At 51.8% G+C, this 27,059-nt stretch overlaps 1 protein-coding gene across 2 annotated transcripts; it reads left to right on the forward strand.

The window, feature by feature from the left end:
• Positions 1-404: 404 nt before the first annotated feature.
• On the forward strand, positions 405-27,036 carry RELB (RELB proto-oncogene, NF-kB subunit). 2 transcript variants are annotated; one of them, XM_036123746.2, is made up of 11 exons: positions 405-652; positions 1,631-1,678; positions 6,951-7,297; positions 15,595-15,752; positions 17,122-17,213; positions 17,376-17,507; positions 19,061-19,165; positions 22,918-23,133; positions 23,880-23,948; positions 24,057-24,134; positions 26,223-27,036. In XM_036123746.2, the coding sequence occupies exons 1-11, from the start codon at positions 598-600 to the stop codon at positions 26,612-26,614; spliced, it is 1,692 nt and encodes a 563-aa protein (XP_035979639.1). In that variant the 5' UTR covers positions 405-597; the 3' UTR covers positions 26,615-27,036. The 2 variants fall into 2 exon arrangements, with proteins under 2 accessions (XP_035979639.1, XP_035979637.1); XM_036123744.2 differs by lacking the exon at positions 405-652 and adding an exon at positions 1,361-1,511.
• Positions 27,037-27,059: the final 23 nt, after the last annotated feature.

Raw genomic sequence — 27,059 nt, forward strand, 5'->3', positions numbered from 1 at the left:
CATAGAGAGAGTGTGGTTTTCCTAAAGATCGTTACTACCCATGGCAGCTGGAGCCCTGGCAACTTCCTGCTCCCGAAGCTTCCCTCACAGCCAGAGAAACAGCAGGGTCAGCTCCCGCTGGCAGACCTGGGGGACGGGCCTCAGTTTCCCGACTTGCCCCATGGGTAGGACGTGAGTGGCCCTAAGCAAGCCTCAGTCGTCTCCGCCAGAGCAAAGGGCAGCGCCGCTGGTCCAGCCCCTCCCGTGCGCCCGGCCTCCTCTTCCCGGCCGGCCCCGCCCCCGCGACCACGTGACGCGTGGGGGTTTTCCCGTTCCCCTAGCGTGACGTCACGATGGGGTGCGGGCCAATGGGCGCGCAGGCCGGCGGCGCCGGGGAATTCCGCCGCCCCGCCCCCGCCCGCCGCCCGCCCGGCCCGGCCCGGCGCCCCCCGCAGCCCCGGGCGCCGCGCGTCCAGCCCGGCCTGCGGCCCCAGCCCCTGCGCCGCTCGTCCGACCCGCGATCGTCCTCCGGACCGTGCCTCCTGGTCGCCCGGCCTGCCCGCGTGTGTGTTTTGATCTGGGCCGGCCTCCCGGCCGTCGGTCCCCATTGGTCGGGCCATGCCGAGTCGCCGCGTCGCCAGACCGTCCGCTGCGCCGGAGCTGGGGGCCTTGGGTAAGCGGGACCCGGGTTCAGGAGAGGAGTCTGGGGCGGGACTGGAGATGCGGGGGTTCTGGGGGCCCCGGAGTAGTCTGGGGGTTCCTACAGGAGTCTAGGGGCTTTGGGGGGCGAGGCTGAGGGTTCCAGGGACACTGTATTAGAGGGAAGGAAGGAGGCAGAAGATAGTGACGGGGTCCAGCCCAAGGTAAGAGGGAGGCGTCCCACTACAGAGTGAGAAGGGGGCGGGGCCTGACCCTGAGGCAAAGGAGGGGGCGGGGCCCGACTCCGAGAGGGAGGGGCGGGGCCTGACTCAGAGAAGGCGGGGCGGGAGCCGCTCCTGAGGAGTGGGGGCTTGGCCAGGCTCGGGGAGGGCGAGGCGAGGGAGGGGCCAGACTCAGAGTGGACGAAAAGGAGCGTTCTGGCTCACCGAAGGGGGCGGGGCCTGACTCTGAGAGCGAGAAGGGGGCGGAGCCTAACTCTAAGAAGGAAGCAAGGTCCTACTCGGAGTAAGGGGGAGGGGCCTGACTCTGGCAGGGAAAAGGAGGAGGGCCTGTTCCGAAAAAAGAAGGGCGGGGCCTGACTCGGAGAAGAAAGGGGGGGTGGGGCTTGCTTCAGGAGAGAAGTGGCAGGGTCTGAGAGGGAGAAGGGGACGGGGTGACACTGAAAAAGTGAAGGGGTAGGGTTGACCCTGAGAGAAAGGACGGGGTGGGGGCTTTCCTAACTGAGGTTGAGAAGGGCTCCTCCAGACCCGACCTTAAGGAAGAGAAGGCGCCGGCGGCCTGAGTGTGGTGCAGGGTGGGGAGAATGACAGAAACTAGGGATCCGGTCCAAAAGTTAGAGAAGGAAGCAAGGCCAGACCCTGCGGGCGTTAAGGGTGAGGGGGCCTGATCCGAAGGGGCGGGGCCAGGAGAGGAACGGGGTGGAGCCTGGGAGACTCTGCGGTCCTCCCGCTGCATCTCCATCACCTCCTGAGACATGCCTCCCTCCCTGCAGGGTCCGCGGACCTCTCCTCGCTCTCGCTCGCCGTTTCCAGGACCACGGGTGAGCAGCCCTCCACAGTTCCGGCCCACCCGCGCGCTCAGGACGGGGGAGGGGGGAATCCTGTGGAGGCGGCTTTGGGCACGCCTCTGTCTGGGGTTTCGCCCGGGTCCACCTCAGCTTTCCTCTGACCGCCTGTGTTCGTCCCCGCCCGTTGAGATGGGGGCCGCGGGTGCCCCTACCTCCCGGGTGGTTAGGAGCTGGACAGGTAAAACTAACCACCTATTCACCCTCTAAGAGGAGTCCTCTTTAGAGATTTGCCATGGTAGTGCAGAGGGTAGTAATGACATGCTGGTGCCCTCCTCGCTCTGTGAATGCCTGCAAATCACTTCTCTCTGGGCCTCAGTTTTCCTCATCTGTAAGATGGACATAATATCAGTGCCTTCCTTTGCCGGGGGATTGAGAGGATTCAATGAGCTGATACAGGCAGACTTTCAAAGCGGTGTCTGGCACACAGTAAAGCCTCAGTAAGTGTTAACTGTTGCTAGCTCGTTTTATTATTATTATTACTATTATTATTATCAGACAGCCCGTAACAGTGGTTCTGAAACTTTTGTGTGCATCAGAGTCACCCAGGGAGCTTGTTAAAACAGATTGTTGGACCCTACCTCTAGAGTTTCTGCTTCAGTAGGCCTAGGATCGGCCCTGAGAGTTTGTGCTTCTAGCAAGTTCCCAAAAGATGCTGAGAACCACTAGTCGGGAAGGTCCCTGAGCCAGTGCCGTCCAAAGTTCAGTGCTGCCCAAGAAAATGCAGAATCATGGCTAAATGACAACATCCTCTCTCTTATAAATCTGCTGGGATTCCGAGGGCAGGGACCGAGTCCTGCTACCATGAAGACTCAGCCCCTGGTGGGCTGGGGCTGGGCCTCGGTCCGGAGGTAGAATCTTGGGATGGCCCCCAGCAGTGCTGGCCCAGCTGTGGAGGAGGCCCTGCCAGTTCTCTAACAGGTCTGAGAGTGGGGACAATAGGGAAAGGTGGGGCATGGCACTGGGGACAGGTACTGCCCACGCACTGGTTCTGGGCAGGAACAAGGCTGAGGTTTTTTCTGGCCCAAGATCTCTGGTTTCAATTGAGAATAATGTGTGATGTCATCTCTTCAATAAATATTTATTGAGCGCCTGTTCTGTACCTCATCCTGTGCTGGGCAGCGCTGGGGACTCGGCGGTGACCGAGACAGCCCTGACCCTGCCCTCCTGGCTTCCCTACCTGGATGCGGCGGCAGGCACGTAGGCAATAAATTAAATGTGGGATTATCCAATGTGATAAAGGCTCTGAAGAAGTCTTGGGGTCAGTGAAATCTAACAGCAGGGTTAGGATGGGAGAACTAAATGCTGTGACAGAGTGGGAGGGAAAAATCTCCCTCATTCTGACAGGCTAGACACGTGCTGGATACGGGGCAGACATGTCCCCTACTCTGAGGTGCTCACAGTCTACAGGAGGAGACAGATAAGAGTCCCTTAACATAAAGTCATACCAAATCCTAACCAGTGCCACGAAAATGATAAAACAAAGGTATGTAATGGTGAGTGACTGGAGCTATCTTAGGGGCCAGGGGGCTATCTTAGATAAAGTGGTCAGGGAAGACCTATCTAGTAGGTGACATTTGAGCAGGGACCTGAAGGAGGAGGAGGGGGAGGAGGCCATGCAAAGAACTAGAGAAAGAGCAGTCTGGCAGAGAACAGGCTGTGCTAAGGCCCTGAGGCAGGAAAGACATAACTGGTTTTCTGCTCACGCACGGCCCGTCCTGGCTGTCCCTGGATGGTGGCACGTCTGTGTGGGAGGTTGGGGTGAGATGGAGTGTTATTTGAGTTGAGCCCTAAATAAGGAGAAATTCCCAATGTTTACTGGCTGAAAGAGGATTTTTTTCCCCCCAAAGATTTATTTATTTATTTGAGAGAGCGAGCGAGCGAGCAGGGGGAGGGGCAGAGAGAGAGGGAGAGGGAGAAAGAATCCTCTAGCAGACTGTTCGCAGAGCAGTGAGCCTGACGCAGTCTGGATCCCAGGCCCCCGGGGATCATGACCTGAGTGGATATCAAGAGTCCCATGCTCACCCGACTGAGCCACCCAGGCGCCCCCAAAAGGGGATTTTTAGATAATAAGGCTATTAGCTAAGCTTTATGGAGGGGCCAGGGCGGGCAGACACGGCGCTAAGCAATTTACCTGTGTGATTCCGAATCCTCATGTTCACACCTTGAGATGGGAGCTCAGGCCTGATTTTATAGAGACTCAGAGAGGTGGAGAGACTTGCCCGAGGCTACACAGTCAGTGAGTGACAGGTAGGATTCCAACCAGCATCTGTGTGACTCTACACTCCATGCTTTGAAAGCAGGTCTGCCACCCTCTTCATTTTATAGACAGGGGGCCTGAATTCCAGAGAGGGAAAGCGGGTTGGTTACCCAAGTCCATAAAATTATGTCTCCCAGCACTTTATCCACTGGCAGCCAGCATTTACGCAACACCCACTACTGTGGCAGTTCTGAGTGCTTCCCACGTATTAGCTCATTTAATTTTCACAGCAGCCCAATGAGACGTTATTACTGTGTCCATTTTACAGCTGGAGAAACCAAGGCACAAAGGAGTGAAGTGAGGGGCTCACGTCCTCCAGTTATCAAGTTGCAGAGCCAGGATTTGAATTGAGGCACTCCAAAGCTCAAGCCACTGCTGCCTGGGCCTCGGTTTCCCCCTACAGCCTGGGAGCTCCTCAAGGGCCCAAAGTCTAACTCCTCTTCAGGTCCCCAGGTCATCCAGCACAGATGCCTAAGAGGGTTTTTCCAAGTTGAAGTGACCGGAGGTTGACCCTGCCAGGGACCTACAGCCTGTCCCTTCTTCTGTCCCAGCCTCAGTGCCCCAGCTACCAAGTGGGGGTACCTGCCCTTACCCTGCTGAATTCAGAGATCACATGAGATAAGGGGAGCTTTCCGAGGAGCAAAGGTCTGGCTGCCAGGAGCCACTCCCCGAGAGTGGAGGAGGAGGACAGGTCTGGGAGCGGGGCAGACTGGCGTTGATCCATCTGTGGCCAGCGGCTGGGGCAGGCAACCCTGGGAGGGACATCTGGCCCTGGCTGGCCCTGCCTAGCTGTGTGACCCCAGGCTTGCCTGCTCGCTCTGGCCTTCCCCTCATCCTATCTATGGAATGACGGGAGGTTTGTTTCGATTTTTCCATGGCCCCTTTCAGGACTGAGCTTTCCTGAGGAGGTGATGAGGGACTTTCCCAGCATTGCTGTTACTGTCCCCTCCGGGAGCAAATCTGGGATGGTGGGTGGGCACTGCGGAGGGACTGGGCCGGGATGCAGAGTGGGTGATTGCCTGGAGGTGAAGGATCAGCCTCCTTGGATCTTCAGATACTAGCCAGTGACCCCAGTGGGGTTCTATGGTGGGCTTTAGGGAGCAAACACCCCCACATCTCATTTAGAATCTTGGATGTTTAATTTTTTCCGGGTCATAAGACCCTTGGCTTCCTTGGATCCTCAACGATGCTTTATAATTCCTGGCCTCAATGTTTTTTAGAAGGCACTTGAGGGTACCCTGACCCTGGGGCCCCAATATTGGGAGCTGAAGGGAGGGTAGCCCAAGAAAGTGAGATAGGGGCTGGGGTTTGGAACCCCAGGGAGCCAGAGCCCAGTTTCCCAGGATGGAGGAAGGGAGAAAGGGGGAGGGTTCCAGGTGGGGATGGGGTTGGGGAATCTGTCTTAAAAGATGCAAGTCTTGACCACTTTCTGGACCTCACCTTTCTCTTTCTCTTTCTCTTCCTTCCACAGATGAATTGGGTAAGTATCACAGGGCAGGTCTGGGGTGGGGGGTTGGCGAGATGTCCAAGTGCTCACAGTGCAGGATCTGGGCCTTCTTTGGTGTTGGGTAGGACTGTTGGGGGATTTTAATGTTCCTGTTCCCAAAGTACCAGTGGTACGTGATACTTAGAAAAGACTCCCCACGTCAACTGCCTTTAGTGTTGCTATTACTGTGAGCATCAGTTAATTCTTTCAGTGAACTGTATCGAGCACCCACCATGTGCCAGGCACTGTTCTAGGCACCGGGGATTCAGCCACGAACCAAACAAGGTCCCCACCCTCCTGGAGCTGACACTCTGATGGGGGAGACAGTAGGAAAAGGAATAAATGGACAAGATCATGTCAGATTGGGCTAAGGGCTGTGAAGAAAATAACAGGAAGAAGAGCAGATGGCCTGGGAAGACACACACTAGATGGGCCTTTCAGAAGAGGTGGCATTTGAGCTGAGACCAGAAGGACACGGAGCCAGCATGGGCTGAATGGGGGGAAGCATGGAATAGGCAGATGGGGAGTTGCACAACACCCCAAAGAGGGCCAGGCTTGCTGGGAGCAAGCAACAGAAAAGAGACTGGAGTGGGGCGAGATGGGGGGGAGGGGGTGGGAGGAGGCCGAAGGCCCGGGACAGCAGGGGGCCATGGCCCACACCAGGCTCTGTGGCAGGGGTCAGGGGTGTGGGTTTTTGTTTGTTTGTTTTTCTGAGATGAATAGAATTTGCGGAAGGTGTTGTATGGGGAGGATGTTGACTTTGACTCTTAAGGGAGATGGGAGCTATGGGAGGTCTCTGAGCAGAGTGAGGTCAGGGTCTGACATAAGCTACCTCTGGCTATGTGTGAGGGACAGACTTGGAGGAGGCCAGATGGGGAACAGGAGCAGTGGTTCAGAGGGGAGACAGTGAGTGTGGACCAGGATGGAGGCAGGGGTGTGGGGAGAAGCGGTGGGAGTATAAACATATATTCGAGGTAAGAGGCAGAAGAAGTTCAAGGATGGGGAACAGATGTGGGATCATGAGATGGGCAGGCTTCCAGCTTGGGCACTTGGTGCATGGTGGTGCTGCTTTCTGAGGTGGAACTGCTGGGGAAGAGCAGCTATTATTCTTGTTATTAATAAACGGGGGCAAAGAGGAGGCAGGGACACCTGCTACCTGGCCCTACCTTTATCCAGGTGAGAGCGGATGGAGACATGAATTCAGGTGCTGTTAGGGAGGGGAGTGGACACGAGGCTGCAGGAGAAGGAGAACCCAGGCCGGCCCCCGTTCCTGGCCTCAAGAACCGGGGAACTGTTTGCAAGGAGGGTAGAGGCTTTTTTGGGGTTGGGAGCCGAGCCCCCCTCCCGCTCCCCCCCCCCGCCCGCACTCGGCCCACAAGGAAGATGTCTTGAAGAAATGAATGGATGGGGGAAAGGCGGGGCGGCACAGGTCTCGGGCGGGGGGTCATCAGGCCTTTGCTTCTATCATCAGCGTCACCCCCTGTTTTTTGCTTCTCCCGCAGAGATCATCGACGAGTACATCAAGGAGAACGGCTTCGGCCTGGAGGGGGCGCAGCCGGGCCCGGGCGAGGGGCTGCCGCGCCTGGTGCCTCGCGGGGCGGCCTCCCTGAGCACCGTCACCCTGGGCCCCGCGGCGCCCCCGCCCCCGGCCACGCCGCCGCCCTGGGGCTGCCCCCTGGGGCGGCTCGTGCCCCCGGCCCCGGACCTCGGGCCGCGGCCGCACCTGGTCATCACCGAGCAGCCCAAGCAGCGCGGCATGCGCTTCCGTTACGAGTGCGAGGGCCGCTCGGCCGGCAGCATCCTCGGGGAGAGCAGCACCGAGGCCAGCAAGACGCTGCCCGCCATCGAGGTGAGGCCCGGGCCCGGCGGTCTCGCGCCTCCCCGCCCCCGAGATTCGCGCGCTGGTATTCCTCGTGTAGTTCATGGCGGTTATTATTACTGCCGTTGCTATTGTTGGAGCGGACAATACTCTCACCTGGCCCCGGATTCCAAAGGACATTCCAGGAAAGGCCTCCTTCCGGGCACTTGGCAGTATCGATCGAAATCATCACTGCCGGGAAAGGCGAGGTAGCTAGCCTCCTGGCCCACAAGGGAGGCCCTAGTAATTGGAGTGGCCCTGTTTGAATCCCTATTCTGCCATTTACTAGCTGTGCAGCCTTGGGCTGGTTATTCAGTCCCTCTGTGCCTCAGTTTCCTTCTCTACAAAATGGGATAATAATAATAACAACAACAACTAACCACCAGGGGTTGTCGGGAGGCGTGAATGAGTTAAGGACACCTGCCAAGGGCCTCCAACATGTTCTGTGCTCAGGAGAGATGAACTGGTGTTAGGGCTATTGCCATCCTGACTCATAGGCCTGGCCATTCTGCTTCTAGGAAATTGACAATGTAGGTAAGCCAGCCTCTGGGTGGAAAAGAGGGATGTGCCAGATTATCCCCTGCAACCTTGTTGTGTAAAGAGTTGGAAACTGCAGAGGTAATCAGCGGGGCACTGGTGGGATAATCTGTGAACATCTATCTACACATTGGAATCCTATGCAGCCAAGCATCTGTGTGTGTGTGTGTGTGCGCGCGGATAAATATAAACACATACGGTTCATACAGAAAGATTTTATTTTTTTTTTTTTTTAAAGATTTATTTATTTATTTGAGAGAGCGAGAATGAGAGAGAGAGAGAGTACATGAGAGGGGGGAGGGTCAGAGGGAGAAGCAGGCTCCTCGCTGAGCAGGGAGCCCGATGCGGGACTCGATCCCGGGACTCCGGGATCATGACCTGAGCCGAAGGCAGTCGCTTAACCAACTGAGCCACCCAGGCGCCCCACACAGAAAGATTTTAAAATGAAGCTGTCCCCTAGGTACTGATGTGGAACCATCTCCAAGATATATTAATAAACCAAAAAAAATTTTTTTTGAGGCGCAGAACCCTCCATAGGGGATTATACTACCTTTGGTGTTAAAAAGGGGGGAAAATAAGATTCTCTATTTGTATTTGCTGGTATGTGCCTACAGAAACTCTGGAAGGAAAAAAAAATAAAAGTCAGGACTTTTTTTTGGTGGGGGGAGTGCTGAATGAATAAGGTGCAGGTAAGGTTTTTCACTACATGTATCTTTACTTTGCTTTACGGTTTTGAATCATATGGCTCAAAACTTTCCAAAATGTAAATTAATTTAATTAATACGTATTAACTTAACAGAATTTAAATTAAACTGAACAAAAGTCTACCACTCCTGCCCTCAGGCCCCAGGTTCCCCCCCAGAGGTGACCATTTTTTTTTTTTTGAAAGATTTTATTTATTTGTTTGACAGAGAGAGAGAGAGAGAACACAAGCAGGGGGAGGGGGAGAGGGAGAAGCAGACTCCCCACCGAGCAGGGAGCCCAATGCGGGACTTGATCCCAAGACCCCAGGATCATGACTTGAGCCAAAGGCAGACGCTTAACCGACTGAGCCACCCAGGAGCCCCGGTGACCATTTAAAAAAAAAAAAAAAGATTTATTTATTTATTTATTTGAGAGAGAGAGAGAGAGAGCGCGCGCGCACACATGCGCACATGCCTGCCAGGGAAGGAAGAGCAGAGGGAGAGAGAGAGAGAGAAATTCAAGCAGACTCCACACTGAGCACTAGCCCAAAGTGGGGCTCGATCCCACGACCCTGAGATCATGACCTGAGCTGAAACCGAGAGTCAGAGGCTCAACCAACTGCATCACCCAGGCGCCCCCAGAGGTGACTATTCTTGTCACTATCTCACGTATCCTTCTGGGAGGAGTTTATGATTATATAGGAACATATATACATACATATGTACAGCCCTGCCTTTGTACATAGAGAGGAGTATAATCTATATACTATTCTGCACAGTGGTCTTTTTTGCTTAAGAATGTATCTTGAAGGGGCGCCTGGCTGCCTCAGTCTGGAGAGCATGTGACACCTCATCTCAGAGTTGTGAGTTCGAACCCCATGTTGGGTATAGAGATGACTTAAAAATAAAAAAAAAAAAAATCTGGGGCGCCTGGGTGGCTCAGTCGGGTAAGCGTCTGCCTTCAGCCCAGGTCATGATCCAAGATCCCAGGTCCCGCATCTGGCTCCGTGCTCAGCAGGGAGCCTGCTTCTCCCTCTGCCTGCCACTCCCCGTGCTTGTGTGCGCTCTCTCTCTCTGACAAATAAATAAATAAAATCTTTTAAAAATAAATAAATAATAAAAAAATCTTAAAAAGAATGTATGTTGGAGTTCAGCTAAAATCAGCCTATCTAAAGCTGTCCCATTCTCTACCATTGAACCATTGCATGGGTGGGTGCTAATTCACTGTGCAGGTCCTCTCTTGGTGGGTATTTAGGTTGTTTCCCGTCACCGCTTCTGAGCAAAGCTGTAGAGAACGACTCAGTTCATCTAGTATTTCCTTCACGTCATGCAAATAACTTCTGGAGTTGGAATTGCTGGTCAAAGGTAATTTGTTAGATATTGCCAAATTGCCCTCTGTGAGCGTTGTACCCATGACTGTTTCTCCTAGCTGGTGTCTGAGAGGCCTGGTTCCTTGCGCCTCCCCGATACAGAGCCTTTGTGTGCTTCTGGATCTTTGCCCAAGTTTTATTGAGTCTGAATTGGGTACTGATCATTCCACTAGCCCCGGGTTCTGGCCCAAGCTGCTCCCTGGCCATTGGCTCCCAGTGTCCTCTAAATTTCCCCCGACAAGGCAGATGGAGGGGCCCTATTGAGTTATATATCCGCTCTACTCCCCTGCTCAGAACCCTCTCTTGGCTCCCTAGTGCCCTCAGGAGGAAGCCCAAGCTCCTCCCTGTGCCTCTAAGGCTCTCTCTGACTCCTGCTGCCAGTTCCCAGCCAGCCCCTCCTCAGTCGCCACCCTCCAGCCACTAGGCCTTTCCCCATGCTGTTCCTCCTGCCTGCAGTGCTCTCCTCCTGAAGCCTGGTCACCTGGTACTCATCCGTGAGGCCTCAGCCCACCTCCGGGAAGCCTTCCTTGACCACCCTCCCCAGGTCCAAACTCCTTCATATGAGGTCTCCTGCTTCCCTCCTCCTCTCCCTCGATGGGATTTGTCCTCATAGGTTTACTAACAGAGCAACCCCGTCCTTCCCCCACCCTGCAGGAAGCAGTCAACATAGTGGTTACAAATATGCCTTTCAGAGTCAGAAAGACGTGGGCTTTAGTCTTACCAGCTGTATGAATTGAGGCGAGTCCAGTGCTTCTGCTGGCCTTGGTTTCCTCATCTGTAAAATGGGGTTGGAGTTCCCAGCTCCCACAGGATGCTATGAGGAAACCAGGAGGGTGGACCAGCACCAGAGGAGAGGCTCCCTCTTTACTCAGCGAGGTCGTTGTTACTTGATTTGGCTCCAGATATTGTGGCCAAAAGCAGCACGCAGGGCAGAACATTCTGGTTAAAAGAATGGTTTACTTTGAAATGTATATTCCATCACCGGATTTTCAGGAATGGGGCAAGGGTGATACATTGAGGGGCATTTTCATAGTCCCTTACTTATCTTTAAGGATTTTGTTTATTTTTCCAATTGATGGGATTTTAAAAAAATATTTTATTTATTTATCTGAGACAGAGAGAGAGAGGGTGAGCGAGAGTGAGAGAGAGGTGGGGAGGGGCAGAGGGAGAGAGAGAAGCAGACTCCCCGCTGAGCAGGGAGCCTGATGTGGGGCTCAATCCCAGGACCCTGGGATCATGACCTGAGCCAAAGGCAGATGCCCAACCACTGAGCCACCCAGGCGCCCCTGACGGGTTTTTTTTTCAACTTTGTATCCCATCTTTTTCTTTTTAAAAATTTAAAATCTACATGCAATAGACAAGAATAGTGCAGTAAACATGCCTGTTGCCTTATTTGCTTCATATCTTTCTCTCCCTTTATGTAGACATTTATAGAGGGAGATTTGAAAGTCAGTTGGAGATAGGATGACACTTCGCCCAGAATGTTTCGGGGTGTGTCCCTCAAGAACAACGATGTTTACCTACAATGTAGGAGCTATATAATCATAATACCATCACCACACTCTAGAAACTTAATATTCCTCCAAGGATATTATCTGATATTAAATCCATATGCTCATTAACCCCCAAATATTCTTTTTCTTTAAAGATTTTATTTTTCAGTAATCTCTACACCCAGCGTGGGGCTCGAGCTCATGACCCCAAGATCGAGAGTCGCAGGCTCCACCGACTGAGCCAGCCCTCCCCCCTCCCCCAAATACGCTTGAGAGCTGTTGTTCTTGTTGTTCACTTGTTTAATATTCGGTCCAGGATCACCTGCTGCGTTTAGCTGGCAGGTCTTGCCATGGTCTGAATGTTTGTGTCCCCCTAAAATATATCCATTGCAATCCTAGCCTCCAGTGTGATGGCATTAGAAGGGAGGGCCCTTGGGGAATGCTGAGGTTATGAGGGCTGAGCTCTCATGACTGGGATGGATGATTTTATAAAAGGGACTCCAGAGAGCTTGTGGGCCCCTTCCATCAGGAAGGGGGACTTCCCTGGAGCCCGACAACACAGGCACCCTCGTCTCAACTTCCAACCTCCAGCTTCCAACCTCCAACTGTGAGAGAGAGATTGCAGTTATTTGCATGCCATCCAAGGTCATGGTATTTTAGCGTAGCAGCCCGCACGGACGAAGACAGATGTCTTTAGTGTCTTCTGACCTGAGTTCGTTTCTCCATCTGACTTCGTGTTTGGGGATGTGGACATTTGCAGAGGACAGGATCGATGTTTTGTCGAATGTCCCGCGTTCCGTGTTTGTTGGCTGTTTCCGGATCAGATCAGGTTGTGTGTTTCGGCGGGAACCCCCCAGTGGTGATGCTGTGGGCTTCTCGGGGTCTCACACCAGGAGACATGGGGCCGCAGTCTGTCCCACCGTCAGTGATGCGGAATCAGATCCCGTGGTTAAGGCGGTGTATTAGTCTCTCCAGCTGCCGTAACGAACTACCACGGCCTGGGTGCCTCGGACAACAGAAATGTATTGTCTTAGCACTCTGGAGGCCGCAAGGCCAAGATCAAGGTGTCAGCAGATTTGGTTTCCTCCGAAGTCTCTCTCGTTGCCTTGCAGACGGCCTCCCTGTCACCGTGTCCTTACTTGCCTGGTGTCTCTTTGTGTGTCCAAATGACCTCTTCTTATAAGGACACCGGACAGATTGGATAGAGCCCATCCTAATGGCCTCATGAACTCAATCACCTCTTTAAAGACTCTGTCTCCAAATACAGCCACATTCTGAGGTCCTGAGGTTTAGGGCTTCAACATATGAATTGCAGGGGCATGCAATTTAGCCCATAAGAGCGAGTGCCCAGCGGGGCTCTTCGTTGTAAGAGGACAGCTTTTCTTTGTAATGAGTAACTTACCTGTGGGGTGATACTTTGAGGCTGTGTTTTCCCCAACAGGTTACTTCTCCATCTTTCCAGGCAGTTTTTCTGGCTCAGTGTCGGTTTTGATTTCAGAGAGTTAGAACTATAAATATCCAATAATAGGGGATGACCTCATCTGGACGTGGATTCAGGATTTTTATTCCTATCTTTCAGAGCGACAAACTGAGGCTCAGAGAGGGGAAGTTACTTGCTCAGGAGCACCCAGCAAGTTTACTGTAGTAATTACTAAGCACTCCTCTGTGCCCGGTACTTAATAATACGCATTCTACCCATAAAGATGGAATAGAGAGGTTTATCATGCAGATGGCCAGTGATAGAGCCTGGTACCAGGTCTGGCTTATCCCAAGGCCTCCTGTGACATCTTAAAGATGAGAAGCTTTCAGCCCTGCAGTTCTCATGAATCCTGAGACTGTTGACTCTGAGCTTTTCTGAATCTCCTAATATTGCAGTGGGGAGCTGGTTAAATGAATAGCTTTAACCCCATCTGACTCAGTGGTATTTATAGACAATAGTACGTCCCTCTACTCATAATCATCCCCCAAATCCATAATGCCCTAATATGAAGGAGAAATAAAAGGAAAACAATACAGCATAATAAGCACCTTTATTTCAATGTGTAAATGCTCAGGCACAGCCCCAGGGGATCATGATGAAGGTGGCAGTTGCTTGGACCTCATGAATGCAGGGGCCCATAGACAGCCTGACCCAGCCGGGTGGATTTAGTGAATTAAATGCTGTATGGCCAGGGTTGCGGTTGGTAATGGGATCTTCCAAAGCGGCAAACAACCCTCAGTCTAAACAAAATCCAGTCTTCCCTCAATTAACGTGGTGGTCACAGTCCTTGAAAATTCAGTGATTTTTTAAATTATGGGAAAAAGAGGGGCATCTGGGTGGCTCAGTCGGTTAAGTGTCTGCCTTTGGCTCAGGTCATGATCTCAGGGTCCTGGGATGGAGGCTTCCTGCTCAGCGAGGAGCCTGCTTCTCCCTCTGCCTGCCGCTCCCCCTGCTTGTGCTCTCTCTCTCTCTCTCTGACAAATAAATAAATAAAATCTTGAAGAAAATGGAATCTGGAATCTGGAATAAATGGGATGTTTCATACTTTTTATTTTTATTTTTTTAAGATTTTAATTTATTTATTTGAGAGAGGAGAGAGAGAATGAATGGGGTGGGGGGATGGGGGGCGGAGAGGGGGAGAAGCAGGCTCCCAGCTGAGCAGGGAGCCAGATGCCAGGCTGGATCCGAGGACCCTGGGATCGTGACCTGAGCCGAAGGCAGACGCTTAACCGACTGAGCCACCCGGGTGCCCTTATTTTTGTATTTTTTTTTAAGATTTATTTATTTATTTGAGAGAGAGAGGGAGAGAGGGACAGAGAAACTTTAGCAGACTTGGAGCTGAGCGGGGAGCAGGAGATGGGGCTTGATCCCATGACCCTGAGATCCTGACCTGAGGTGAAACCGAGAGTCGGATGCTTAACTGGCTGCACCACCCCGGCGCCCCATCTCATACTCTTTAAATGCAGGCTCCAAATTTTCCCCAAATTTGAACAAAAATTTTCGTCTTTTTTTGTAGTTTTAAAAAAAGTTTTATTGAGGTATAATTTATATATACAAAATTGCACAAATTTAATGCATACATTTTGATGAGTTTGGATGAAACATTTTTTTAATTACAGAAAAAAGGGAAGAATAGTACAGTGAGCACCTGTGCACCCTTAACTTGTATTTGCCAGTTGACATTTTGCCACATTTGTTGTATCTGCCACGCTCCTCCATACAAACTCATGGGCATGCGCGCACACGGACAAATGCACACATTGTTTTTGCTAAACTATTTGCACCGTGCGTTGTAGATATCATATTACTTCACCGCTAGATATTTCAGTGGGCGCCTCCTTCAAATGAGCTCCCGTGTGGTGACAATATTATTAGCATCCCTAGGAAAATTAAAGATATCCCATGGTATCACCCAAAGTGTCAAATTTCCCAATTGTCCCCAGAGTATACTTTATAGTTGTTTCTTCCTCCTCAATCCAGGATCCGATTAAGGATCCTATGTTGCATTTGGTTGTCATGTCGCTCTGACCTCTCCCGCCTCCCCCCAACTATTTTTAAATCAAGTTGCAATTGATCAAATCTACATGTACAGCCCTATACATTTTTACATATGTATACACTGTGTAATTACCAGCCAGGTCCAAATATATTATTTGTTTGATTTTCACCGAAATATGTTGCCCATCTTTTTACCGTCTTTCACGACACTGATTTTTTTCACCTGATGACCCGCGATTTGGGCTCGTTTGAGGAATCACGGTGAGATTCGGGTGACATACTCCGGAGGGTTGTCACAGAAGAGATGTCGTGCCTTCCCAGTGCACCCTGTCAGACTGCCCAGGTCATTTTGACTCTGTATTGGTGATGCTGACCTTGATCACCTGATTGAGGTGGCGTCCAGTGGATTTTCCACTGTGAAGGTGCTTTCCTCCACTCGTCATTAGTAAATTCTCTGTGCGCGGTCCTTGGAGACCCTGTGTGCATCCAAGTTTTTAAAACTCATAGTGGCCAAAGAAAGCATATCTGTGGGGCAGCTATCCTGTTATGAGGCCCCCAGGCCACCAGCCAGAAGCCTTTGGTTTAGGATCTCAGAGGGGTCTTAAGCAAACCCCCTTCCATCATCCTGGGGGAGAAGGTTGGGGAGCTATCAAAGGAGGCCCCAGGGAGTTTGGATGGGTGCAGGTGTCTGCCAGGGGACCCCCAAAATGCACCTGTCTCCCTGCAGCTCCGGGATTGTGGAGGGCTTCGGGAGGTGGAGGTGACCGCCTGCCTGGTGTGGAAGGACTGGCCTCACCGAGTCCACCCCCACAGCCTCGTGGGGAAAGACTGCACCGACGGCGTCTGCAGGGTGAGGCTTCGGCCTCATGTCAGCCCCCGGCACAGGTACTCGACCCCCTGACCCCCAACCCTTCACCCCAGGTCACAGAGATGTGGAGGGGCTGAAGATCACCCAGGGAGACCTTAGGGCAAGGGGCCACTTGGCCAGATTTTCCCCACTGCATTTCCTAGACGGGGAGACCAAGGCCAGGCCTGGGGGCGGGGGGGGGTGGAGGGGTGTGCCTGGGCCTGGCCCCCAGCTGCACACACCTTCACACACGGTTGTATTCATCCCCATTTTGTCGAGGTGGAAACTGAGACTTGGAAGAGTAGAGGAGCACAGACAGCCGATGGCAGAGCAGGGATTTGACTCCAGACCTGACTTAACTGCAAGATCATTCTTTCTTTCGCTTGATAATTTATACGTTTTTAATAAATAAAAAAATAAAAGGTTCAGAAAGACCGTACAGTGAAAAATAAATTTCCTTCCACCTTTGGTCGTGCAGCTGTCAGTGGCCCGCCCTTCCTGGAGGCAATTAAAAATATGCTATGCATGTATATTTTTTCTCCCCTTACAAATGGTAGCAGACATTTGTACCTCGTTGTTAAGTTCCAGTACATCTTGGAGATCATTCCTGTAAGCATTTAGAGCTGCCTTATCCTTTTTCTTGGCTGCATAGTATTCCAATGTACAGCTGTACACCATTAATTGAACAAGCCCCCCTAGTAATGGGCCCTTAGGATGGTTCCAAGCTCCTGTGGTCCTGTTACTAAATGCATGGCTTTATGTATATATCATCTCTTCTCTATCCTAGAGATGAACTCGCTGGCTCTGACTTCAGTGATTTACTCTCTGTAAACTTTCAGTGACTTATAAATTTAGCCAAGGTGTAAGGTCCGTGAGAGCAGGGATTTTGTCTCTTTTGTTCCCCGCTGTGTCCCCCCTGTGTCCCCCCACATGCTGCCTGGCACACAGTAGGCGCTCAGGAAATATTTGTGGAATGAATGAATGCCGCCATATTGTCCTCCCGTATGTAATTGCTGATTACATTTACAGTCCCGCCCACCGTGGGTGAGAGTGCTTGATTCTTCACAACTTCACCGGTAGAGAGCGTCACCAAACGTTTTGATCCTTGCTGTGTTGATGAGCTTTTTAAAAATTGGCATCGCATTGATGTTTAATTTGCAGTTTTCTTATTATAAAGGAGGTGGGCTAGTGTTTTCATGTGGTAAAGATGAGGGGCATTCCCAGGTGCTCTCGGAGAGTCCCCAACACTCCTGAGAGGTTGAAACACCAGGCCGCTCCTAATGCTGGGGCCCCTGAGACTGTGAGCCCCAAGGCAGCATCTTTGCTGGAGTCCTCCTGTGGGTTAGGGCTAGATCTGCCTCTTCATGAGTACTTCCCTTCACCCATTCCTCCCCACTCCCCATTCAGCTTCAACAATCTGGGCATCCAGTGTGTGAGGAAGAAGGAGATCGAGGCCGCCATTGAGCGGAAGATTCAGCTGGGCATCGACCCTTACAATGGTGAGTCCCAGAAACTAGCCTGACTGTCGTGTCCTCCTGAACCCCTCGTGCCCTCGGCCACCCCGTCCCCTCCCCTTCTCTCTTCTCCGGTATCCACTATCTCCCCAGCCCTCTCTGCCATCTCTATCCCCCACCCTCAGCCTTCCCATATCTCTCCTACAGCCGGCTCCCTGAAGAACCATCAAGAGGTGGACATGAATGTCGTGAGGATTTGCTTCCAGGCTTCGTATAGGGACCAGCAGGGACAGATGCGCCGGATGGACCCTGTGCTCTCTGAGCCTGTCTATGACAAGAGTGAGTCTAAGGTGCTGGGCATATTAGGATTGTTGCTGGCCACAGGTCCTGGAAAGACCCACGTACGATGGCATGGACGAACAGGGAGTTATTTTTATTTGTCTCATTATTAAGTCTGTTCGTGTTGATTCAGCTGCTCAGCAATATCAGGGCAGTGGTTCAGCTCTGTGAGTCCCTTGGTTGTGAGCTGGTTGCCACAGCTTCAGATATCACGTCTGTGTTCAAGGCATGAGGGGCAGTGTCACGCTATATGGTGTGCAGGCTCTACACTGCCCAATTCCAGTGGTCAGCATTTATTAGGTAGCCTATGGAAACGAGGCCTCCTTGTATTGCAGAGTGCACAACCTGTACCACTATACTAGGCAATTCTAGGGAAGACGCAGCCTGAGCAGTAATACTTTTCTCTTTTATACAGAACATAATATATTCCCCAGAATCCCCCCGGTAGACTTCTGCTTATGCCTCATTGGCAAGAACTTGGTCTCATGGCAGCCCCTAGTTGCAAGGGAGTCTGGAAGAGCAAGTATTTAGTTAGGGTTTCCATCATCTACAGAGGGAGATGGGCATGGAAGAAGAGATTGGGAATGGCTATTAGGTTTTAGCAGCCACAAGCCTCAAAATGGGGAGGGAAATTAATCCAGTCACGGCTTTTATGTATGCAAGTGATAGAATTCCAATTCAAATGGGTTGAAGGAGAAAAAAAGAAGAAGAATTTGTTTGTTCCATTAACTAAAAAGGTCCAGAGGTAGTAAAGTGCTTCAGGTCTGGCTGTATCCAGGTGCTCGGCGATGTCATTAGGGATCCGTCTCTTTCCATCTCTCAGCTATCCTTTCTTCAAGTTAGAGTCATTTTTGGCACAGCCCTCCCATGGTGGGAGCAAAATGACTGTATGCAGCTCTAGGCTTATATCCTATCAGCTTGGAACCTCTCCCCCGATGCCCAAAGACAGCTTCTCTTACCCAGTATTTTTGGTTGGAGTCTCAGGGCTCTCATTGGCCTGGTTTTGGGCAATGTGCTCCTCTCTGACCAATCAGCTATGGCCAGAGGGAGGCAATGCTCTAATTGGCCAGGTTTGGGGCACGTGATCACTGCTGAGCTAGGGAGTGGGTTCCGCCCTACCCGATCCCCAGGACTGAGATGGAGCTGGGGGCTGTTTCCTAGAAGGGAAATGGAGGGGCTCTTAACAGAAGAAGAGCCAGGACTGTTAGACAGGCAAAACCACAGGTCTCCACTACGCATTTCAGGCCATTAATCCTCGTCTAAGAAGGGTCTTGATCCCTGACCCTGCCAACTCTCGTCTGAGGGCTGATGGTCTCCCTTTGGCGGGACACTCACTGGACCTCAGCATGGAGGACTCGCGACTGTCCATTGACCCCTCTGAGCATCTTCTTTTTCTCCCCGGACCACGGGTCCCGGGGAGGATCGGACGCCCCGGCTTCCCCATTTCCCATCTCTGCCTGGCGCGGCGTGGGCACCCACGGGGTACCTGCCGAGGGTTTGATGACTGAATTCTCGTCTTTTCTTACATACCACTTCCTCCTGCGCTTGCACAGAGTCCACAAACACGTCAGAGCTGCGGATTTGCCGGATCAACAAGGAGAGCGGGCCGTGCACGGGGGGCGAGGAGCTCTATCTGCTGTGCGACAAGGTGCAGAAAGGTGAGGGACCTGGGACAGCGTGTGGGCGGAGTGGCATCGGGTGGCTTGCGGTGCGCGCAGGAGCCAGGGAGCCCGGGAGGGTGGGAGCATGAGACAGAGCTGGTTAACGCGGGCAACGCAGTGGAAGGATCCAGAACTCTGGTTTTGGAGTCAGACTGCAACGGCCCATGGGTTCATTCACTCACGGAGCTCCTCACTCACTGGTTCATGTACAAAGATGGAGAGCCCTGTGTGATGGCCGTGCTGGGTGCCAGGCAGGGCTCCCCACCACGAGCTGGGGGCGGGGAGGGACTCTGACATTAAAATCCGCAATTACATAAATAAATGCTTTATGGTGGCTTGATAAGGAGATGAAGAAAACAGAGAATGGGAGAAGTATCTCCTCCACTTCATTCATGTCTGTTTAAATGTCCCTTCTTCAAATAGGGTTTTAAAAAAACAAGTGTGGGCACCTGGGTGGCTCAGTCGGTTAAGCCTCTGACTCTTGATCTCAGCTCAGGTCTTGATCTCAGGGTAGTGAGTTCAAGCCCCGCGTTAGGCTCCATGCCCAGCTTGGAGCCTACTTAAAACAACACCACCACCATAAAACCAACAACAGGTGCACCCTGCATTGCCTGGCTGGCGAGAGCTTTCTCTCTGACTATATATATCTTTTCTGTATCCTTTGCATTTTTTATCCTGTGACTCTGTTGTAAATAACATCACCACCAAGGGTATTAAAGAGCTAACATGTATCTTGCTCTTACTATGTGCCAAGCTCTGTTATAAGCACTTTCTACACTTCACTTATTAGATCATCTGATTGCCTAACAGTTCTTTTAGGTAGATCCAACTATTACTTCCCTTTTACAGAGAAGGAAACTAATGCACAGAAAGGTTAAGTAACTTGCACAAGGTCACACACCTAGGCAGGAAGAGACAGGATTTGAATGGTCTGCGCTCATAATCATTCTTCTGGAAAAATAAGAAAGAAAGACGGTTGAAAATAACTTCAGGAAGATGGAGGGACGCCTGGGTGGCTCAGTCGTTGAGCTTCTGCCTTCGGCTCAGGTCATGATCCCAGCGTCCTGGGATCGAGCCCCACATCGGGCTCCCTGGTCAGCGGGAAGCCTGCTTCTCCCGCTCCCACTCCCTCTGCTTGTGTTCCCTCTCTCACTGTGTCTCTCTCTGTCAAATAAATAAATAAAATCTTTAAAAAAAAAAAAAACTTCAGGAAGATGGAGAAAAAGTATATTTGGAGAAAGGGGATAGGGAGGAATGGCTGGAGGGGTTGTGGGCACAATTTTACTCAGTGGGGCCAGGGAAGACCACCGTCAGGGGATGCCACTGGAACCATGAGGCATCCATGTGAGTCTCTAGGGAAGAGTAATTCAGCAAAGGGAACAGCAAGTGCAAAGGCCCTGGGGTGGTAGCAGGTTTCACTGTTGGAGGAACAGCAAGGCCAATGGGGCAGGAGGGGAGCAGAGTGGGAGAACCTGTCACAGCCTCAGGGATCCCTTCCAATCCTTTCTCGTGCTCTGTGATTATACAGTTAATGTCTGTCCCCCCGCTGGGTTGTATAAGGCAGGGCTGTCATGGTGAGCAGTTGTTTCCCCCAAACTACCCAGTCCAGGGTCAAGCACCCATGAAGTTCTCAGGAAAAAATATTTATTTTTTTTTACTTGTTCATTTTTTGGGGGCCACAAGTTTCACTCTTTAAAATGTTTTTTTAAAAAACCATTATAGGGGCGCCTGGGTGGCTCAGTTAAGTGTCTGCCTTCGGCTCAGGTCATGATCCCAGGGTCCTGGGACCGAGCCCCGCATCGGGCTCCCTGCTCCACGGGAAGCCTGCTTCTCCCTCTCCCACTCCCCCTGCTTGTGTTCCCTCTCTCGCTGTGTCTCTCTCTGTCAAATAAATAAAATCTTAAAAAAAATAAAAATTAAATTAAATTAAAAAAATAAAAAATAAAAAATAAAAAACCATTATAAAGTGTACAATTCAGTGGCACTTAGTACACTCACAACGTTGTGGCACCACAACTACCTAGTTCCAGAACATTTTCATCACCCCAGAAAGAAACCTCATACCCCATTATGCTATATAAGCACTCACTCCGTTTTCTTTCCTCCTCTAACCCCTGGCAACTACTAATCTGTTTCTGTCTGTGGATTTGCCTCTCCTGGACATTTCGTATAAATGGCATCCTACACAATGTGGCCTTGCGTGGCTGGCTTCTTTCACTTAGCTTAATGTTTTCAGGAATCATCCGCGTGATAGTACGTATCAGTGCTTCCTTCCTTCTTATGGCGGGATGATACTCCATTGTATGGATATCTCATTTGTTTATCCATTCGTAAATTGGTGGACATTTGGGTGGTTTCCAACTTTTGGCTCTCATAAAGTATTGCTACGAGCATTCGGACGTTTGCGTATAAGTTTTTGTTTGAACACCTGTCGTCAGTTCTTTCGGATATATGCCCGGGAGTTGGAGGTTCTTATAAAATTTTGAGTGAATGAGCACATGGAGATTGAGTGGCTCCTCTGCGCTGGGCCCTTGTGTTAGGCAGTGCTCGGACATAGTGATGACGGAAACAGGCCCGGGCTCTCCTCTTGCAGGGCTCCCTTCAGGGGGGTAGGGAAAGAAACACAAATTACAAGTGTGAATTCTGCTGAGAGGGAAGAAGACCAAATGCTAAAACTGGACGGAAGCACTAAAACAACAGGAAGACCAGATATGGGCTGGCCATCTTGGAAGGCTTCCCAGAGGAGGTGATATTTGAGCCAAGATCTGAGGAATGCCAAAAAGATGGTTAGGGTCTTGGGAGTTGGGGCCAGAGCAGGGAAACTGTTCCGCGTGTGTGCGAATAACTAGAGGCAGATGTGAGTCTTGTTCTGTCGTTTGTTCACTGTCCAGCCTCGGGCTGGTGACTTCACCACCCTGAGCCTCTGTTTCCTTATCCCTAAAATGAGTTGGTGTTAAGATGAAACAGGATCTCACTTATCTAAGAACTACACTACAAAGAGTTAGCATAGACTGAGAATTTCTGAGCGCCAGGCATGAAGCTAGTACTTTGCGTTCTAAAATAAAATAAATAAAATCTTAAAAAATATTTACTTTTTTAAAGATTTTATTTATTTATTTGACAGAGAGAGAGAGCACAAGCAGGGGGAGTGGCAGGCAGAGGCAGAGGGAGAAGCAGGCTCCCCGCAGAGCAGGGAGCCCGAGGTGGGACTCGATCCCGGGACCCCAGGACCACGACCCGACTGAAGGCAGTCGCCCAACCAGCTGAGTCACCCAGGCGCCCATTTATTTTAGAGAGAGAGAGAGAGAGAGAGCACGTGCGTGCATGCTTGAGTTGGGAAGGGGCAGAGGGAGAGGGAGAAAATCTCAAGCAGACTCCCCGCTGAGCATGGAGCCCAAGGGTGGGGGGGCTCGATCTCATGACCCTCAGACGCTTAACCAGCTGAGCCACCCAGGTGCCCCTCTTAGTTTTATTCTTAAGAATATCAATATCGGGGGACCTGGCTATTTCAGTTGGTAGAAAGTGCAAGTCTTGATCTTGGGGTTGTGAGTTCAAGCCCCATGTTGGGCATGGAGCTCACTTAAATCAAATGTAATTAAACTTAAAAAAAAAAAAAAATATATATATATATATGTATGTATGTATTTTTTAAAAGAGAATATCAATACTGATTTGGGGGGAGGCTGAATGAGTTGGGGGCCCGGTGGGCCAGTGTCCTGGCTCAGCTGATGTCCCCACTTTCCCGCCAGAGGATATATCGGTGGTGTTTAGCAGGGCCTCCTGGGAAGGCCGGGCTGACTTCTCCCAGGCCGATGTGCACCGCCAGATTGCTATTGTGTTCAAGACACCGCCCTATGAGGACCTGGAAATCGTTGAGCCTGTGACCGTGAACGTCTTCCTGCAGCGGCTTACGGATGGGGTCTGCAGTGAGCCTCTGCCCTTCACGTACCTGCCTCGGGACCATGGTAACCACGGCAATCCAGGGTGACCCGCTGCCCAGAGACCAGGTCTTTGGCCTAGAGGGGCCAAGAGGCAGGAGTAAAACGCAGGCTCATAACTGCACAGACTGAGGTTCAGTTCCTGGCTCCACCTCTTACTGGTTGTGTGACTTTGGCCTCTCTCTGAACCTCAGTCTCCTCCTGTGTAAAGTGGAAGTAATAGTACCTATCTGATGGCATCTGGGGAGTATTTGATTATTTCTCCCCTCAGCATGCCTGCTCATGCCTGGCCCTGTACTGGGTGGTGCTGGGGACATAGCAGTGACCCATGATAGCCCCAGCCCTGCCCTCATAAGTCTCACAGTCCTTTAGTGTGGATGGAATTGCTCAGGGGACTCAGATTGCTCAGAGGGGGCATCTGACCCAGGCTTGGAGATGAGGGAGGGCTTCCTGGAGGAGGGGGACGGCTGAGCTGAGAATGTGGGGATGATTAAGCAGTTCTCCAGGGGAATTGGGAAATAGTGTTTTAAGCAGCTGGAGTAGCAAGTGCAAAGGTCCTGAGGCAGGATTGTGCCTGCAGTGTCCCAGGAAAAACAAAGAGGCTAATGTGGCTAGAAGTGGATTTGGGTTTCATTCTGATTAAGATATGGACATCTATTGGCATTAGTTGGCCAAGAACTAGAACAGCTCAATGACTTCCTAAGTGGTCTCTATAATTAATTCTTAATTATTATTATTGATGGATAATGTTGCCCCTGGTATCTCCTGAACAGACAGCTATGGCGTGGACAAGAAGCGGAAACGGGGGATGCCTGACGTCCTCGGGGAGCTGAACAGCTCTGGTGTGTCCCCTCTGCCCCTTTCCACACTCATCTCCGGATTCCTGGGAGGGGATGGCTAAGCCCTAGGCTGGGGAGGGTCCAGGGTTCCTCATCTCTGCCTTCCCTCAGACCCCCATGGCATCGAGAGCAAACGGCGGAGGAAAAAGCCAGCCTTCCTGGATCACTTCCTGCCCAACCCCAGCTCAGGTGAGTCGTGGCTCAGGTGGGTCTGAGGGTGAGCTGCAGCCCTGCTTCTGGCCTCTTCAGGCTCCGCCCCCCCCCCCCAGCTCCCCTAAGGCCAGGAACTCACATCTTAGGCAGCAGCATGAAGTAGAAAGAACAGTTCTGGACACAGTCTGGAGGCTCCGATCTCTGCTGGGCCATTCTCGGGCTGTGTGATCCTCACCAAGTTGCTCCATCTCTCAGAGCCTCAGGGTCTCCTCTGAAAAGTTTCACTGTATACCTCCCTCATTGACCTTTTAGATTTTAATGAATTTATTTTTACGGATACTATATAACCGGTGGGCACATAAGTGCAGTTTGTATGTTTACTCATTGAATTTAAATCGCATCACTCCTCCCCCTCCCGCCCCATCGTTTTACTGGTGAAGAAACCGAGGCCCAGAAAGGTGAAGTCTCTTAGCTGAGGTCACCGAGTCTACGGTGGAGCTGGGAGCTGCACCTGGGCACGTGTACAGATGAGTGATGAAACACTATGTAGAATGGGTAGCAGGGAGTAGATGGTAGATAAACGGGAAGGGTTGTCAGAGCCAGCCATTAATTCACAGCCTGTCTCTAGCCCAGCCACCCTCTGGCCTGTTCTCCCCACACCTTTATCTCAACTCACACGCCAGCCTCCACTTCCCGTGGACTGCAGCCCTATCTGGCTGCCATCAGAAGCCTCCCCACCTGCTGACCACTAGCTCTAAGAACGCTGCCCCCCAATACTCCAGCTACCGCAGGGTCCCAGCTCCCATCTGACCCGCCAACAGCCAACCACTCAGAGTCTGCTGAGCCTGGACCGCTCCAGCCAGTCCCACCCCGGGGGTTTCAAGTATCACCTGTTGCTCCCCCTACCCACTGCACCTGGTAACCAATGCCCAGAGCTCCACCTATAGCAACCACCAATCCTAGCCCGCTTTACCAGCCTTCAATCCTCAATTTCCAGAGCCTCTCCTCATTAGCCCCCTGCCATTCATCTACCTCCTCCATCACCCCAATTTCTCAGTGCCTAAAGGCCCCCCGCCCCTCGCATCCTTGGGGCAAAGCTGCTCTGGCATGACAGTATAATGGTTAGGGGCATGGCCTCTGGAATCAGACCGAGTTTGGATTCTGAAGCCTGAATTTAGCCATCGTGTGACCTCTTTGGGATCTCATTTGTCAGATGAAAACCTTACCTCTTAGGGTCCTTTTTAGAATTTAGTGAGGTCATATGACACAGTTAGTTAGCATAGTGGCTGGTACAGAGTTAGTGCTCAGATCTTAGGAACTTGCCAGACAAGAATGCCACCTGCATTTGTGATGATCATGTTTAGCTGCTTTCATAGTAAAACCCAAGTTAACAGGGGCTTCAACAGGCTAGAACTTTATTTCTCCTCTCAGATAAACATAGGTGAATAGTCCTGGGATGGTTTGGAGGTTGTATGATCATCAGAGACTCAAGCATGCTCTTGCCATTTTCAACTCATAGTTTCCATCTCATGGTCCAATATGGCTGCCAAAGCTCCAGCCATCATGCCCACCTTCCTCCAGCCAGGAGAACTTAGTCACATGACCACATTTAGCTGTAAGGGAGGCTGGAAAATAGAGTCCCAGCAGCCCTGGGTCTCTTTCTGAGATAAGCATAATACGCCTTTGCTGCTGAGATTTGTCTTGTCTCAGAGAGAGACTCTCCTAATGACACATAATTTTACCTTCCAGCGTGGGGACTGGTGACTGCTCATTTGGGTCTCCCGTGTGTGGGGATTTCACTTTTTGGGGGGCCTCTATAACTCGGGGGAGAGGGGACTTTAGAGCCTCTTCAACATCCTTATTTTTTGGAAAAACTCCCCAGCCCTGCAGGAGCATGGTTTGAACCCTGGTGCTACAACTCTCCAGCTATGTGTGACTGAATTATTTTGCCTCAGTTTGCTTATTAAACTAGAATGGTGATAGTCCCTACCTCGGGGTTCTCCTTGGGATTAAAGGAGGCCACAGTGATGATGCATTTAGTACTATCAGGGCACTGGAGTTAGAGCGTGGCCAGAAGTCGCCGCTAAACCCACTCTACTTCCTTCTGCCTTTTCATCCCTGCAGGCCCGTTCCTCCCGCAGTCAGCCCTGCTGCCGGACACAGACTTCTTCCCTGGCACCGTGACCCTACCCGGCTTGGAGCCCCCCGGTGGGCCGGACCTCCTGGACGACGGCTTTGCCTACGATGACGCTGCGGCCCCCACACTTTTCACCATGCTGGACATGCTGCCCCCCGCGCCGCCGCTCGCCAGCGCTGTCGTCACGGGCAACGGGGCTGCCGGGCCGGCTGTTGGAGAGCCTTCCGGCCCTGAGCCAATGACGCTGGACTCATACCAGGCCCCAGGCCCCGGGGACGGGGGCACTGCCAGCCTTGTGGGCAGCAACATGTTCCCCAACCAGTACCGCGAGGTGGGCTTTGGGGGAGGCCTCCTGTCCCCAGGGCCGGAGGCCACGTAGCCCCGAGGCGCTGGAGGAGAGGCGCTGGGTGGGGAGGAAGGGAGGTGGAAGGAGCCGTGCAAAGCCAACCAGGATGTCCAGCACCTCCATCCCCTTGGGCCACCCTTGGTCAGTCTTCCGACCTCCTCATCCTTCTGATTGGGACATCTTCAGCGCTGGTGAGAAGCTCCGTAGCACCGGTTTCCCCTGAGCCCATTTTACAAATGAGAAAACCGAGTCCGGAGAGGAAAAGGGGCTTGGCTCCCATGCACCAGCTTGTAAAGCTGCCTCAGCCCCCACGGGTGGGGGCACCTTCTCCAGGCGGATTCTGGAGTGTACATATGGGAGAAAGGTGCAGATCCTCAGCTCTCCTCCCCCGAGCTTGAAGGTGGGGGGTAAAGGTTGTTTGTTCTGAGTCTTCCCAATAAAGATGAGTTTTTGAACCTTTGGAGTCCGGTCTCTTCTC

Source organism: Halichoerus grypus, chromosome 15 (genome assembly GCF_964656455.1).
Source record: "Halichoerus grypus chromosome 15, mHalGry1.hap1.1, whole genome shotgun sequence".
NCBI classification, from domain to species: domain Eukaryota; kingdom Metazoa; phylum Chordata; class Mammalia; order Carnivora; family Phocidae; genus Halichoerus; species Halichoerus grypus.